The 14,444-nt window shown below is 47.8% G+C and overlaps 5 protein-coding genes across 5 annotated transcripts; 2 read left to right on the forward strand and 3 right to left on the reverse strand.

The window, feature by feature from the left end:
* Positions 1-2,802: 2,802 nt before the first annotated feature.
* On the reverse strand, positions 2,803-4,623 carry BJ212DRAFT_1435210 (aspartic peptidase domain-containing protein). Its single transcript, XM_041337722.1, has 5 exons — positions 4,148-4,623; positions 3,997-4,094; positions 3,474-3,945; positions 3,150-3,420; positions 2,803-3,096 (listed from the first exon to the last, which is right to left on the reverse strand). Exons 1-5 carry the CDS (start codon positions 4,422-4,424, stop codon positions 3,012-3,014), a joined length of 1,203 nt encoding a protein of 400 aa, XP_041189699.1. The 5' UTR covers positions 4,425-4,623; the 3' UTR covers positions 2,803-3,011.
* A 1,952-nt stretch (positions 4,624-6,575) lies between these two features.
* BJ212DRAFT_1570026 (NADP-dependent oxidoreductase domain-containing protein) lies at positions 6,576-8,270 on the reverse strand (the record flags this gene model as incomplete). Its single annotated transcript, XM_041342036.1, has 6 exons — positions 7,788-8,270; positions 7,643-7,724; positions 7,366-7,590; positions 7,157-7,271; positions 6,725-7,098; positions 6,576-6,656 (listed from the first exon to the last, which is right to left on the reverse strand). The coding sequence occupies exons 1-6, from the start codon at positions 8,018-8,020 to the stop codon at positions 6,576-6,578; spliced, it is 1,110 nt and encodes a 369-aa protein (XP_041189700.1). The 5' UTR covers positions 8,021-8,270.
* A 630-nt stretch (positions 8,271-8,900) lies between these two features.
* On the forward strand, positions 8,901-9,211 carry BJ212DRAFT_1376792 (uncharacterized protein). The gene has a single exon (XM_041336496.1). It carries the CDS (start codon positions 8,935-8,937, stop codon positions 9,109-9,111), a length of 177 nt encoding a protein of 58 aa, XP_041189701.1. The 5' UTR covers positions 8,901-8,934; the 3' UTR covers positions 9,112-9,211.
* A 201-nt stretch (positions 9,212-9,412) lies between these two features.
* On the forward strand, positions 9,413-9,970 carry BJ212DRAFT_1484048 (uncharacterized protein; the record flags this gene model as incomplete). The annotated part of the gene is made up of 4 exons (XM_041340727.1): positions 9,413-9,448; positions 9,521-9,616; positions 9,672-9,705; positions 9,756-9,970. The coding sequence occupies 4 exons, from the start codon at positions 9,413-9,415 to the stop codon at positions 9,968-9,970; spliced, it is 381 nt and encodes a 126-aa protein (XP_041189702.1).
* A 626-nt stretch (positions 9,971-10,596) lies between these two features.
* BJ212DRAFT_576088 (uncharacterized protein) lies at positions 10,597-12,839 on the reverse strand. Its single transcript, XM_041343557.1, has 15 exons — positions 12,641-12,839; positions 12,570-12,579; positions 12,501-12,520; positions 12,418-12,450; positions 12,262-12,358; positions 12,178-12,206; positions 12,087-12,117; positions 11,991-12,023; positions 11,864-11,940; positions 11,754-11,808; positions 11,591-11,689; positions 11,424-11,534; positions 11,314-11,354; positions 11,230-11,255; positions 10,597-11,163 (listed from the first exon to the last, which is right to left on the reverse strand). The coding sequence occupies exons 1-15, from the start codon at positions 12,698-12,700 to the stop codon at positions 11,025-11,027; spliced, it is 861 nt and encodes a 286-aa protein (XP_041189703.1). The 5' UTR covers positions 12,701-12,839; the 3' UTR covers positions 10,597-11,024.
* Between the last annotated feature and the right edge of the window lie 1,605 nt (positions 12,840-14,444).

Raw genomic sequence — 14,444 nt, forward strand, 5'->3', positions numbered from 1 at the left:
GTTAGCTTGATGATCATGATATGGCGCACTACCGGCCGAAAGGTGACGCGGTCACAGGCTGGGAGCTACTTAATAAAAGTGCAGTTGCACCTCCCCCAGTACCAATGACTACAGTTTAAAAGAAAGCCACATTCTAATCCGGGGTACACACTTCGTACGGTTTGCACAATAAAGATAAAGTCAGACGCAAAACGCATCTACACCAAATAATTAGGTTTGATCAATTTCCAACATGAAGTCCAGAAGCTCGCGTTGATTCTTGATCCCGTGAAGATTGAATATCGAAACACCATCGGTCCTTGGAACACGCAGCCACTTTGTAGGAACCTGAATCCCAAGGAACTTTTGAGATCAACTGACCCCCAGTACAGCACGCAGTGACGACATGCTGCACCGAACATAGACAGGGAAGAAAAGTGCGAATAGAGAAGAAACCAGGGATGATTGTTACAACCATCATGGTAGACTCTTGCGTGAAGGAAGATGCACATAGAGCGAGTCCCGGGACTCGAGCACTTTGCCTACACAGCACTTCACCTGTGAATCGATCACGAAGAGGCATCGGACGCACCTTGAATGATCACTTGAATGAAAAATTGCAGCCTCCACTATCCGCATTGTTTCACTACTAATCCGTCCTTCACATCGGTGATTGGAGTGCATGTGAGTGACTTGATCTGACCAGCATTTTTCGGCAGTGATATTCTGAGCTCTTTCGCCAGGGAAAGTTGGCCCTTGCGCGTTCTTGAAAACGACGCAGCAACTTCTGCATCTATAGTGAAAAAACCCTCCTCCGAGGCAGACCTGCATTCCTGTAGCAGGCTTTCCCGTGAGCGAGGCCTCGTGTATCGACAAAACAGGATTTGCATGTGGACTCACCAACTCGTCAGATAACCTGTTCTAATTCAGATATCTCGGCGAGCTTCGTCTACTACATAGATCTCGAACTTCAACCATGTCTTCCATGACCAATGGGATGCAACAGATGCTAGTATTCGTGCCCTCTAAGACGATGCGTGGCCATATCATCCTAGTACGAGGTTTTACGCACCTACCAGGTGGACGACGCACCATTACTCATGATGCTTTACTTCGTCTATGGGACTTAGAGAGCGGCGAAAAGGTCGGAGACGACTGGCGAAATATCATAGGCATTGAAGCAGCAGTGTACACCGTAGCATTGTCTCCAAACGGCAAGACGGTTGGCAGCGGGAGCCGTGATGGGAGAGTGAGGTTGTGGGAAGTCGAGACAATGGAAGTCACCGCTAAATGGACTGGACATACTTGGACTGCGTGGACATTGTGCTGGAGCCCAAACGGTAAGTGACCGGCGAGCGGATTCGAAGACGGGACGGCAAGAGTATGGGATGCGAAGAGCGGATAAAACGGTCTTTAGACCAATCAAGCAAGTCTGGGCACGAGTGGGTGTTCATGGCGATGTATTCGCCCGACAAATTTGCAGAAAATCAAAAATTGCAACGGGAGGATACAGAGAGATAAAAATATGGGGGGGAGCGATACTGGACAAGTTTCGAGCTTGGCATGGACGTCAGATACCTGACAAATGACATGGCCCAATTAGGATATTCGACACTGCCACGCCATTTTGCACACATACCAAAATTAAAGTTGCCGGGGTGCGGTTCGATGCAGGATATACTGCATTCAAATATTGGGGGCATACGTACCCAGGCTAGAGAAAATATATGTGTTGGTTTCTTGAATGCATCGAGGGTTGCAACGCATGACCCCGTGGGAATTAAAGCAAATAACGGCGCCAGCCCCGACTCGCTTATTCCTTTGTGTTCGAGCTACTAGTCTTTTATTTCATTCTGCGTTGGCAAATGACTGCTAATCCTATGTGATTCTACTGTCAATGCATGTTGTTCTTTGACTCGTACTACAAACGTCCATTGTGACCAGTCTTAGCCAAGTGGTAAGCATGACAGGACAAAAATCTGCTGTAGGTTCGAAACCTACTCAACAATCTTTTTCCTTGTATCACGCCTTGAACATTCGCTCATGGACGGATCCCTCAAGGTCTATAGTCATAACCAGCTGGCACCAGAACGGGTTAGAAATCCTGCAGATTCAATACGTACCGACAAATGTCTTATCACACCTTCAAGTTGCCATTCGCTCATGGACACTACTTCGATCGGCCGGAGGTTCATTTCAACTTGCGAAGCGCCATGGACCAATGTGATTATCACAACAGAAATCGAAATCTGTTTCTCTTGGACTGCGCAGGCTGAAACCTCCCAACAGCAATCTCGGAACACACCTTGGATGGTTTCGTCGGAGGTTCATATAACTGGTCTTGCTAGCTAAGTGGTTACCATAACAGAATCAAAATCTGTTTCTCTTGGACTGCGCAGGTTCGAAACTTGCTGATCAACATTTTTTTTCCCATTGGAACATGCCTTGAAGATTCGCTCTCATTCGTTTGCTGCAAAAATTTTCGCAATTACACTGTCCCCCAACCCCTAATGCATCCACCTGCGTAGTGAGCTGAGGAAGACGGTCGACAGGCAATTGAGAGGTTCAGGCCAAGAAACCACTCGACACCTTATGCCAAGGCAAGTCTCTCTATGACATGCTTTGCAGCCATCTAAACAGGTTCTCCCTCGCAGGGTGGTATGTAGGTCGAGATGGAAGCTGTAGATGATGTCGAAATCATACAGTGACCAAATACGACTTTCCTGCAATATGCAGACACATCAAGTAACATCGACATGTCATATTACCACTATTTCTTTTGTAATCTTGAAGAAGTGCAAAGTTTCCACGTGAACAAAATGTTGTTTGTTCAAATGCAATTATGAGTAGTCTTGTAAATATCGAAAAGTAATGATTGTAGGATATATTTCAACGAATGACGTGCCATCGAAACCCTACTCGCAACACCCTATTATCCCAAACAACCAACACCTCCATCGACTCCAAATATAAACCTCATCTAATATAAATATTCACTCTGGGTATGAGCATCAGATGAATACATGATCATTTTAGTTGGAGACCGCAGAGGTAGACGAAGTAGTTGCGAAGCCGACTCGGTGGTTAGTGGTGTCGTAGACAGAGTAGAAGCGTTGACTATAGGGCGGGTAGTCAGCTTTATACCAATCAAAGTCACGTAAAATACAGACAGGAATGAGTAACCGTTGATGAAGTCGAGACCAGTGCCAGAGTTAGAACCGATATCATTAACGACAAGGTAGATGTTGTTGCTGCTACCACCGATGTCAGTGTTAAGGGAGCGGGGCCAGATTTGGCCGTTGGGGGTGAGACCGTAGGAAGTACCACCAATGTTGAACTTCAGGGTTTGCAATTTAGAATACTGCTCGGAGGTGATCATCAAGAGACCAGTGTTGTTATCTAACACAGCACCAGTAGCAGACTGATACTTTTTAAATGCATCTAGTGTTCTCCAGTTAGTTAGAGTGACCCCGTTTATAAGTAACTCGTCATACCAGTGGCGATGAGAGTGAGGGTGGTGCCAGTGTCGACGATACCAGCAGTCGCGGACAAAATGGTAGAGCTACCATAGGTGATCGATTGATCGATACCCCAGTATTCGCTAGAAGGCGACGTGGTTGTGAGAGGAACGTATTTCACTGAGCTCGTTGTCTTTGAGCTATCGAAGCCACCAAAGGTGAGCTCGCCAGCGCTGCCACCAGGAGCAAAGTAGACTCCGAGTGCCTCGGTGCCAATTTTACCCTTGCTGTGGAGGTTGTCGGTGACAGTGGGGACTGAATCAACATTGGAAACGGTGCCCTGCGTCAGGTCAGTCGGTCCGACACCAAGGATTCCATCAGCGTTGTCAAGGTCTTGTACACTGCTTGCGACCCCAATAGATTGTCCGGTGATGACCAAATTAGAACTGAGAGTGACTGTGTCCAAGTATTCCTCTCCGGAAAAACTGCCGGAACCATAAGAGACGGACTAAAGGGTCATTATAAGCAACTATTCAGCGGAGGGCGCGAAAAAACATACGACAGAGTTACCAGTAGCCACACTAGTATTGGTGCGTTTGTATGCAGTTTTTGCGCCCACCCAGGTATTGGAGCTTCCCGTATCAATGATGAGTGTGTCTGAGAATTATTTTAGTCGAAAATATCCGAGGTCACTTGATGGTGAGTCTTACACTGAGTGGCAGGGCTGCCGATACCAACTTGGGCAGTGTATGACGTGACAGCACTAGCTATGCTGAACGAGGAGCTGCTAGCACGCTTGCTGATATTAGGATGCTGCATCGCCTGAGCATGAGCCCTGTCAGCGTCAAGGATGTTGATATTATTAGCCCTGGCGTTCATCCTAGTGGTGAAGGCGAGGGTCAGCGCAGCTTCACGACGCATGGGGGATGCGTCTACAGCGGACAGCGCAATAAGGAGAATAGAAAGGAGAGTCTTAGAAGGAAACATCTGAAGGTACTGGGTAAGGAATGAGATTAACTGGAAGTGAGGCTTCAATCGTCAATGCAAAGACGTTATATATGTCCTGGCCTCCGACTTAACCATGCGACACACACAGTCTCAAGTCAGGTAAGATGCGGGACTTGCTGTATTTCGGTCCCATCCTAGGGGGGTCACGAGATATCGATGAGAGGTCTCCGAAATCAACATTGCTGCACGACGTCGTCACCAGAAAATGATTCATTGCTATAGAAATCAGAGAGCCCAGAGGTTTATTTCGACGACCGCTTAGTAGTCGCCCAGAGGATTTACCGGACTGTAAGCGTTATGATATTTCGGTTCGCCATCATGATCGAGTACGTTGCCTACCACGGTCTGGCCAGAATCGGTGCAAAGAACAGTGTTTCGCCTATCAGACGGAGCTTGCAGAGGATCCTAACTTTGTCCTCCGATCACGACATGACAAGCATGTGCATGAAGGCCATACTTTTTCAGACCCGTTGTAGCTAATCGTAGCAGTGTAATTGAAAACACACCACGAAGAACCACACACAAGGCCGGTATCGCCCCTGGGAACGAATCTCGAAATCACTCATGTCTGACTCATGATTTCAAGAATTGCGGCTCAGAGACCTAACGTGGCACGCACGTCATGTCTGCAACAGAGTCCCGAAAGCCCGATTATCACGATGTTCATACAGCCACATAGTTTATGCGGTAATCGAGGGCTGCCCACGCGCTGCTTGATCATAATTGTACTGAGTACTGAACATTGAACAGGGCTGGACAACGCACAGTTACGAATATTTTTTGTTGATCGTAAGAAACTCCTAGTGCCATCCCGTGCCATCACCAAGCCCGTTGACAAGCCAAGTTAGTGATCCTGATTTGGTAGCAGTCATGTGGGTAAAGTTTATTATGAGCTACCAAGGCTACCGTGACTGGGTGATGCATTTGTAACTCAGCGAAGGTCAGAACGATTTTAATTGGCTAGATTTTATAGTAGGTGATCATCCTGGATCAAACATTTTGCAACACAACAACCGTCATGTGCGTGATGGTAAATACATTCTATCCCTTCCAAGGGGGTCAGACTGAATACAAGGTCTCCGTGCTCAGCGCTCAGTGTTCATCAACGTCACCAACTTGCAGGTGGCAGTCAATCAACTTTTGGTTGCGGTGCATGCGGGCATTAATTTGAGATGAGTCCACTCCTCAATTTGACCACGATATCTATTCAATCTATTAGCGTCCTCATGATCTTGAGGTCATTAATATTGATAGTGCACTTGCGCCGTGCAGTGTAGCACGATTCGTCGGTCACTACTTTGATCCAGAACGCACCCCGCAAATTCACCGACGTGCTTTGATCGCCTTTGCATCCACGTGCTCGAAACGATGCTTTAATAGCGGGCGGATCCAGAAGGGGGGCGTAAGCATCGTCGGAAGACCTTCTTTTAAACCGAATACAAGGCGATCGGGCTATGCGATCGATGCGGGGTTAAAGCACTTGCTGTAGAACTCCAGTGCACTCTGAATCTCTTTCTCACGCAGCCCTCTCCTTATCTCTGATATATCATGCACCCTGGATCATTACATTGCAATATCTTCATCCCATTCTATGTCATCAATTTTATCACGTAGAAAGGAGAGAAACTGACCAGCGGCACCACCCAAAACCAAATGAAAGCCATGTCATGGCTCAAAGCATAATAGCTAAAGCTAGACAATGGTATCAGTAGGTTCGAGCCAAGCCACCCAAGTGAGGTTCTCCTTGTGCATCATTCACTGGCAGTGCCGAGGCGAGTACTGCTAAATGCGGAAGACCAGGAGTATGGAAAGTCAGACAATCGTGCTCACTTTCGGCCTTTATCTAGTGCTACAACTCGCCTACAATAAACTACAATCTGAATGAAGTTAGAGTCCGTAACATGTTCCCAAGGCATTCCACAAGAAGTGGCAATATCTACGGGGATGGCCGCAAGACCGGTCGTCCGGGCATGGCATGGCTTGGCTTCCTAGTTTATAAGTTGCTGAAGTGTTGTATATCGAGTCGTTGGCTTTGGAATAAGGTACACGCGCATCGTGTCTTTTGTATCAGCTTAGAATACTGGGGCGCGGTATGCCTCAACACATGTGCAAGTTACAAGCTGTGCCATACTAATCAATGTCTGGAACTATGGGCCGCCCCTGTGGCTGCTTTTCCAAATATGCAGTACTGCCCATTAGAAAATTATATTGCTTGCCAGTCACCCTGGATGGGATCATGTTTCAATAATCTGACACAAGAGAGCGCTGATTTGACTTACGATGAATGTGGAGGGGAAACCAGGATCGAAGGGAACGATGCTCTCCAAATACTTCATATGCTCGGGTGTTAGCGAAATTGCCAGAGACTCCAAGTTGGCCTCCAATTGCTCCACCTTTCGCCCACCAATAATCGGGAATACGTAGGGCGTCTTCTGCATAAGATATGCGATGGCCACGGCTGTGATGTGCTTCGCACCGACTTCTTTGGCGACCTTCTCGAGCGCTGCGCTCACCGCCTTTTCCGTCTCGTTGCGTTCCCAGCTGGGGTCTGTGATTGTGCGGCCTTTCTCTCCCGTCTGCCGGCGGCGCTCCTCTTCCTCGTCGGTTCGAAGTTTTCCACCGGCAAGGACGTTGAAAGGGGAAAGCGCAAGACCTATGTATGGGTGAGCGTGAATTGAGGCACCAGATAGCAAGAAACAAGGCTGATCTACCTTCGGAACGCGCCATTGGTATGATATCTCGTTCAAAGTCCCGAGACATGACGTTCCAAGCACCTTGGTAGACCACAAACGGCGTTTTTTCCATGATCCCGAGCATACTGGTTCGCTTTGGACACAACCCAAGCAGGAGAGTCTGAGATACCCTGCCAGCGATACGTCTTAACGAATGTTGGTGTCAACATAGAAGCAGTGACACTCACGAGATACAACACTTTCCCTTGTTGCACCAGCACATGCAGACCGTTCATGACCTCCTCGACGGAGGTGTCCCAATCCCACCAGTGCACGTACAAAATGTCGATGTATGAAGTCCTCAGCTTTTTCAAGCTGGCTTCAACGCTGAGGTGCATTGACTTGATGTTGTTACCGGTATATGATACCTTCTGGCGAATGGCGTCGTTGCCGCGCTGGTAATTGGTTGTGTACTAAATATATATGTATCAGCATCGAACTATGTTCACCGAATCCTCAAGTCACCTTTGTAGCGATCACGAGCTGGTCACGGATCCCCCGTTTCTCTGCCCACTCTCCGATGATCTCTTCAGAGCTTTGGTCTTGGCTGAGAGGTTGCGAGATATGTCAGCGACAATAACGAATTCAAGATGACTGACATGATACCCACTAGTTATTAGCAGTGTCGATGAAATTACCCCCAGCATCGTAAAAGGCGTCGAGGAGCTTGAATGAGGATGTCTTGTCCATACTCCCCATCCCAAACTTCTCCCATTTGTCACCGATGCTCATGGCACCGAGCTGCAAGGGCGAGACATGGACGCCGGCATGAGGGGATAATGCGCGATATCGCGCTAGCCTAGATGATGGCTTTGGAATGGGCACCCAGAGCGCAGTAGACATGATTGTAAAGTTGAGTGAGGCTGGTGTTGTTAAACTGCAATTTATCGGAAGGCTGGCAACATTTTATACATGTTTTCCAGCTTGGCACCTCGTCAGCACCATCGTGTGATCACTGTATGATGCCAGAGAGACGCGTCAGTTTTCTGAGTAAGTTGTGCCGCACAAAGAAGACAGCCCACGTATACCGGAAATTCGGAGTACTATAAGCCAATATATTATAAAGACACATACCGGTTATCATACCGCTAACCCCACTCCGCGGGTATATTCACACTCGTATTACTCACGCAGGTCGACACGCGTTGCATACTTAAAAATGTACAAAGAGCTAGTAAAGATGTTATGTTTCAACTGATGGGCCAGACTAATGAAGTTAGGATACATCTGATAAGTATATAGAACGCGTCTGTCCCTGGAACTCTACAGGATGCTGACGTGAGCTAGACTCGTAGTGTTGTGGGCAGAACTGGCGAGTTCTGCTAACCGGTTTGGCAGAACTGGTTGTGCCTGGCAGATGGCAGAACTTTGCGAAAAATCGCCAGCAGAACTTAGCAGAACTCAGGGTTGGCAGTGAACTAGTCCATAATAATATGTACACTGTGTATAATTGTAAGAATGTGAAAACAGAGTCAGACGCTCTCGGCTGATCCTTCGTCCCAGAATATGGTCCATGCTGGTGGCTGCTCAGTGCCATTCTTAATCAACGGTAACTTTGAGTATCTCGACAAGCTAAAAGAGCGGAGGACAACGAAAAACTTGCACGTCGTCAGCACATGCATATGCACACTCGTGAGGAGGTTGAAATCAGTGTTGACGTCGGGATCTGGAAGCCAATTTTGCATGGGTGCCTCCACTTGCAGCGTAACCACAAGATGTAGACGACCTCCTTGCAGGTCCCGAGATCATATCAGCTGATGAAATCGCCGAAGCATTTGTTGCCCTCGAAGCACAGGAGAATTGACAACACGAAGGTCCTTGAAGGGAAGGCATTTGATTTTGCCGAATTGGAGCGAGTTGACCGAGGGATAGTACCCCAAGCTGCTGTAGATGAAGTTAATGTCGTGGATCATGATGGTGAGGATGATGGATGAGACGAGGCGTCGTTGATGTCTTCGGTAGGACTGTCACTGATGTTGTAGATAGGAAAATCTCACCGCTAGAGTCATGCCACTCGGCAGAACCGCTTATTCTGCCGGTTCTGCCGGCAAACTAACCTCGAGTAGTTCTGCCCACAAACACTAGGCGGCCCTATAGACCAAGACTCGCGTAACTCTTACTAGAGTCTCACGTCTCGGCTTCGCCACTCGACTCGTCCGTGGTGTATAAGCCAGGCTGGTCACGAGCCTAGACGTGAGCTGCACAGCCTATGCAAGGCTGGTTGCACTAACCGACATGCGTGCCGAATACTTCTGCATGCCCAATACTAATGTAAGGATCAACCTATCACTTACTTTCTCGCTGAAATTGTCTGCTGTTAGGCTCACGATGCTTTAGGAATAGAGAACACGCCCCGCTCCTCGCAGGTGTCACGACCAGTTCGTGGATGTCAACGAGCTCTCATCAAGAATTTTTGAAGGCACGGAAGCGGAGGTTCATGTGCGTCGTCGGCATTTCTGTCAATTAGGTCTTGTCCTAATCTCTGCATTCTTAGGCAACGCGTGGTGCCCACCCTCAGTCCTCTGTCAGTGCGCTACTAGCTCGCCTTTCCACGGCTCTCGACCTGACAATGATGAAGCGACTGAGCTTCCGCAACCGCCAACGACTTGGGAGCTACATCCTCGCTTGCTCCTGCTATCAATTGTCCGCCGCTCTCCACCCGAAAACAACGGAGCAAATGATTTCCCGCAACTCCCCGTGCTTTCAAGGCTACATCTACAAGTGCTTCTCAGACACCTATTCTCACTTTTGTTCCGCTCTCAACCCAATTTCAACGGAGTCACCGAACCTTAACAACCCTCAACGCCCTCGAGTTCAGATCCAGATGAACTCATTTTCTCATTCTTCCGCTCCCCACCTGACAGAAATGGAACTCCCGCAATGCTCCTCCCAGCGTACCAGTAAACCAACCAGATTGGATCCACATAGCATCTACACCACACTGCTTCATGTCATTCCTTTACACATCTTTTTAAGTTGGGCTTCTCTGTGAAATCTGTACCCTTTCATTACTGCCTTCGTTCCCTACTGATCCTCTAGCGAAACCACCACATCACATACTCTCTGGTCTCTACCAGATCTCGGTGACATCCATTTCTGATCAAGCAGAGAGTTCCGCTCTTGGTGTTTGAAGCATTCGCGTACAAGTGAGTTTCGGGTTAGTTTGGAGGTTGAATCCTATTGCGAAGACAATCACCGTAGGGGTAGAATCGGTCTGACACTGCTATTATTCACGCCAGGCCATCTAATAGTCCCAATCGATTCGCACAACTATCTTCTTTTCATTGCGAACACTTTGTTGAGAAATTCAAATGATTCGTCAAGGACTAACCAGATCGCAGCCAGTTAAATGGTCGCGGTTCTGTCCCTGTGTACGGTCACCATTCAGGATTACATCTCATGCCTTGCTTTGGCGATACGCCTGACATTATCAATATTTCCAGACCATCAAAGACCCTAACCGGATCGTACCGAGGCCTATGATGCCTATGTCAGTTTTTTCGATGGGTATGTCAAATTCCATGCTGCCTTAAAAGGGTACAAGATGAAGGAGATCATGGCAAAGACGTCCTCTTCTTATTGGGTGTTAATACCCCTTCTTAGCGTGATACTTTCCGACTTTCTACGTTGGTCACCATATCTTGACCTAGCCACTTGTACCCTGTCTGTCAGTGGGGCGTTACTTGTTTTATTATCCGCCATGGTTAAATATAACCCAACGCTTTTCACTACCCAAAAAGTAGTCCCACAAATTAAGCAACTGGCGAACTCTACCAAACCTACCAGTAATGTCGTACAATACACACCTCGCTCGACGAACGACGCGAGTAAGCCACCAAGTAAGGTGTCACGCCGTACACTCAGCAGGTGACATATCGGACATAGGAACTTGCATGAGGGCGTCAGAACCGTGTGTCTGTCGCTTCATCTGCCAGAGATGGCGGTGCATGCGCGTGGCGAGAATCGCAAGGATCATGAACTGGAAACTGTACGTGGGTGTGCATTTCGGGCATTGTCAGTAGAATTTTGCAGAAGGTTGTGGAAGTGCATACTCGTGCAATATGGCGTGGTAGGAGTACTAGGTGCGCCGAACATCAACATCTTTATCGTAAAAGGTATTCGGGAGATATACGCACATGAAGGAGCAGTGATGTGAATATGTTCGCTACTGAGAACACTTCAGGAAATAGAATGATCATGGATCAGCACGGACAAACTGTGCGTGCGAGTGTTAACTCAAACTCACAAAAACCACATGTATAATAGAATATATTATGTTTCACCAGGACAACGTACAGACGGCTTGGGGTTGTCCGCCAGTGCTGTATGGCGCGTATGAGCGTTAGGGTCATGAGCCCTGAAGGACTATCTGTCAGCGTATGCTTGTACATGTGCATGCTCCTGGTCACCCACCAAGTTCAAATGCAGAAAGGAGAAGAAACGGTATGAAGATCCGGAGACTAGTCGAGCTCTGGTAGCACCCTGTAATGCCCGGAATTGCACTGATTGCATCTGTGGAAGTGGACAGAATTGTTGAATGGTAGTGGAGTGCCAGAGGGAAGGTGAGAGCGCGTACATGTTGCGGGAGCAGTAGTGGTGAAGGTAATACCAATAGATACTCCGACGCAAGTCTGGCTAATGCATCTACAGCTAGCTTTGGTGTGGACGAGTGGATTTGGGACTCACGAGAACGGAAACCAGCACGGCTGCGAGCAAAATTCTATTGTTGTTCCAGAGCGCGCATGTTCTGAGGACGAAAAAGCCTGGATGAATTAGATCAGGAGCATACATACCTTAGGGAGGAAGGACATACCCTCGGAGCAAACTGCTGACAGTATGCCGAAACCTGTGAGAGAAAGTGGTTTGCCCTCAGCATGGCTGCGCATAGATGGATGTACCATACACGTACCTGAACAAATATTGTCCAATACCCGACATTTCTGGAGAAGTCATGCAGTAAGCGATATTCGTCTCTCAGCCTCTACCGCATGTTCACGTACACTTGGGGTTTCATTCGGGATAAAACTCACTGCATGACAATGTGTTAATTCATCTCGGACGATGCGCGCTAGAACCGAACGCACAATACATATTTGTGGCGAGGAGGAGAAAGGGGAGATATCGCGTAACGATATAAAGGCCTTTCACCTTGGTCCAGTGGGAGTCAAGCAGGAATCTCCACTTCGAACAGACTCGTATGAACATCAAAACCGAGGCGTATCGCGGAACAAGTACATTACCTCTTCGTGAAGCGAACAAACATAATCATAAGTCTGCATAAGGGAGTTTAACAGCAGAAGAGAATTCGTCAGGATAAGCCCACCCAGAATGTAGTTATCGAAACTAAGCTGCGTTAGTAAGACAATAAGGATAGGATTCAGGCAGTACGCACCGTAAATGAACTAATGCGCACATGAATTGCTTAATATCACCTGCCCTCACATCGACAAGAAAGGAACGCACCGTGAAGAACTGCAAACTCGTCGCCGCTGCGATATCGTCAGCTGAATAGTCCGTCTGCATTCCTGGTGGTTCAAGAGGTGACAATTGACGGGTTTACCGCCTCCTTCTGAACTCTTATAAGTTACGAAATTAGGTAACTCTTGGCAACACAAAGTTTGATTCGGAAACTCGGGTGTGTTCATTGTACTTGTCCTTGCTTCCGAAGCAGCCACGTCCGAGGGACCTGGAGGGGCTTTCGAAGTTCTAATTCGTGAGATCAACTGCCCCCACTACCAATACTTATTCGGCCCTTACTGGTTTTTTGAGCTCCAGGTGTGATGGGAGTCATGACTCTGACGCTAAGCTGTCAAGTTGTAAGCGAGATACGGTCGCAGTGCAGACAGTACGCCCGCATCAGTCAACCGATTTCCACTCCGTTCGACAGAATGACAGGTAAACAATCGTGTTTCACACACGAGTTCCTTCATTTTGTATAGCTTCTGATCTAGCAGAACGCATAAATTCCAATTATCCGCGATTTCTGGAGCGTTGTACTGCCCGAAGTCAGTAAACACAGACAATTGGAGTCGTGGGTTTGTACACACCCTTCCTTTCATAGACAACCCGGAGGTTTAACAGACACGTTCATGAACGTTCAAGTGGTCGATGCGATCAAAAACGTTCCCCAAATTAAAAGCCGTGTCGAATCACTGCTTTCGGAACGCCAAGCCGTACGTGACACATTTGTTTGATAGAAGCTCAGTAAGACCAAACACCTCGGCAAGCTATCAGCAAAACATGTTCAAGTAAACTTAGGGCCTGGACAGCTGCCGTTTGTTTCTCAGTTTGTTTCTCAGTTTGTTTCTGTATGTGGCGTGGCACTTGTGACATAACAGTGACCAACAGTGACCTTTGTGTGATGGTCTCAAATGCCCACTCATACCTCCCTTTACCGCTGCTATGGCAAAGAAAAAGACTACTGTACCTTCAGCAAACAATGCCGGGACTTTAGCAGTTGCTTGCTGGACTGTCGAAGAGACATCTCGCCTTCTTGAATACCTCATAGCTCACTGTGCTGAAGGTGGAGATGGGACAGGATTCAAACAGTCTACTTTTACTGGCGCATCAACTCATTTGCAGGAGCCGCCAGATGGCGTTTTGAAGGAAAACCATGTAGGGGGATCTGGCAGGGACTGGCAATCATGCAAGAACAAGTGGTTAAATGTACGTTCTCTGCTCATGCAAGATTATATTCTGATTGTAATTTGCACAGTGCAAAAAAAATATGCCACTATTATTGATATCAAATCTCAATCAGGCTTTTCATGGGATGATGAACTCAGTGCGAATATTGGTCCTGCTGACGCCGCTCGTTGGATGGCATTTGCAAAGGTGCGCTTCAGTTATGATATGAGAGGGGTACTGATATGATTATGAGTTTGCAGACACGTCCTGATACCAAACCGTTTTGCAACAAGGGCTGGGAACACTTCCACGAGATGGACGAACTCATGTGCACACAATGCCCTCGCGGCACCAACGCCTTCCATGCTGGACATGAGACGTTCGAGTCTGAACAAGCACCCCCTGACGATGACCAGGCCAACGGAAACGATACTCAACCTGTTGTGGAAGATGAGGTAGAGCGGTTAGTTGATGAGTATGTCAAGGACCAGGAGCGAGTAGCAGGAATGGTCAGTGACAAAGGGAAAACGGTTGCTGAGAGAGAGGTAGTGGCTGAGGATGACGACGAAGACGATATTATTCCTTGGGAGGTGACTCCTGTCAGAACCACGGTCAAGCGCAAGTTTGTATCTACCCGGTC

The sequence above is a fragment of the Suillus subaureus genome (assembly GCF_016647635.1).
Source record: "Suillus subaureus strain MN1 chromosome Unknown BJ212scaffold_31, whole genome shotgun sequence".
NCBI classification, from domain to species: domain Eukaryota; kingdom Fungi; phylum Basidiomycota; class Agaricomycetes; order Boletales; family Suillaceae; genus Suillus; species Suillus subaureus.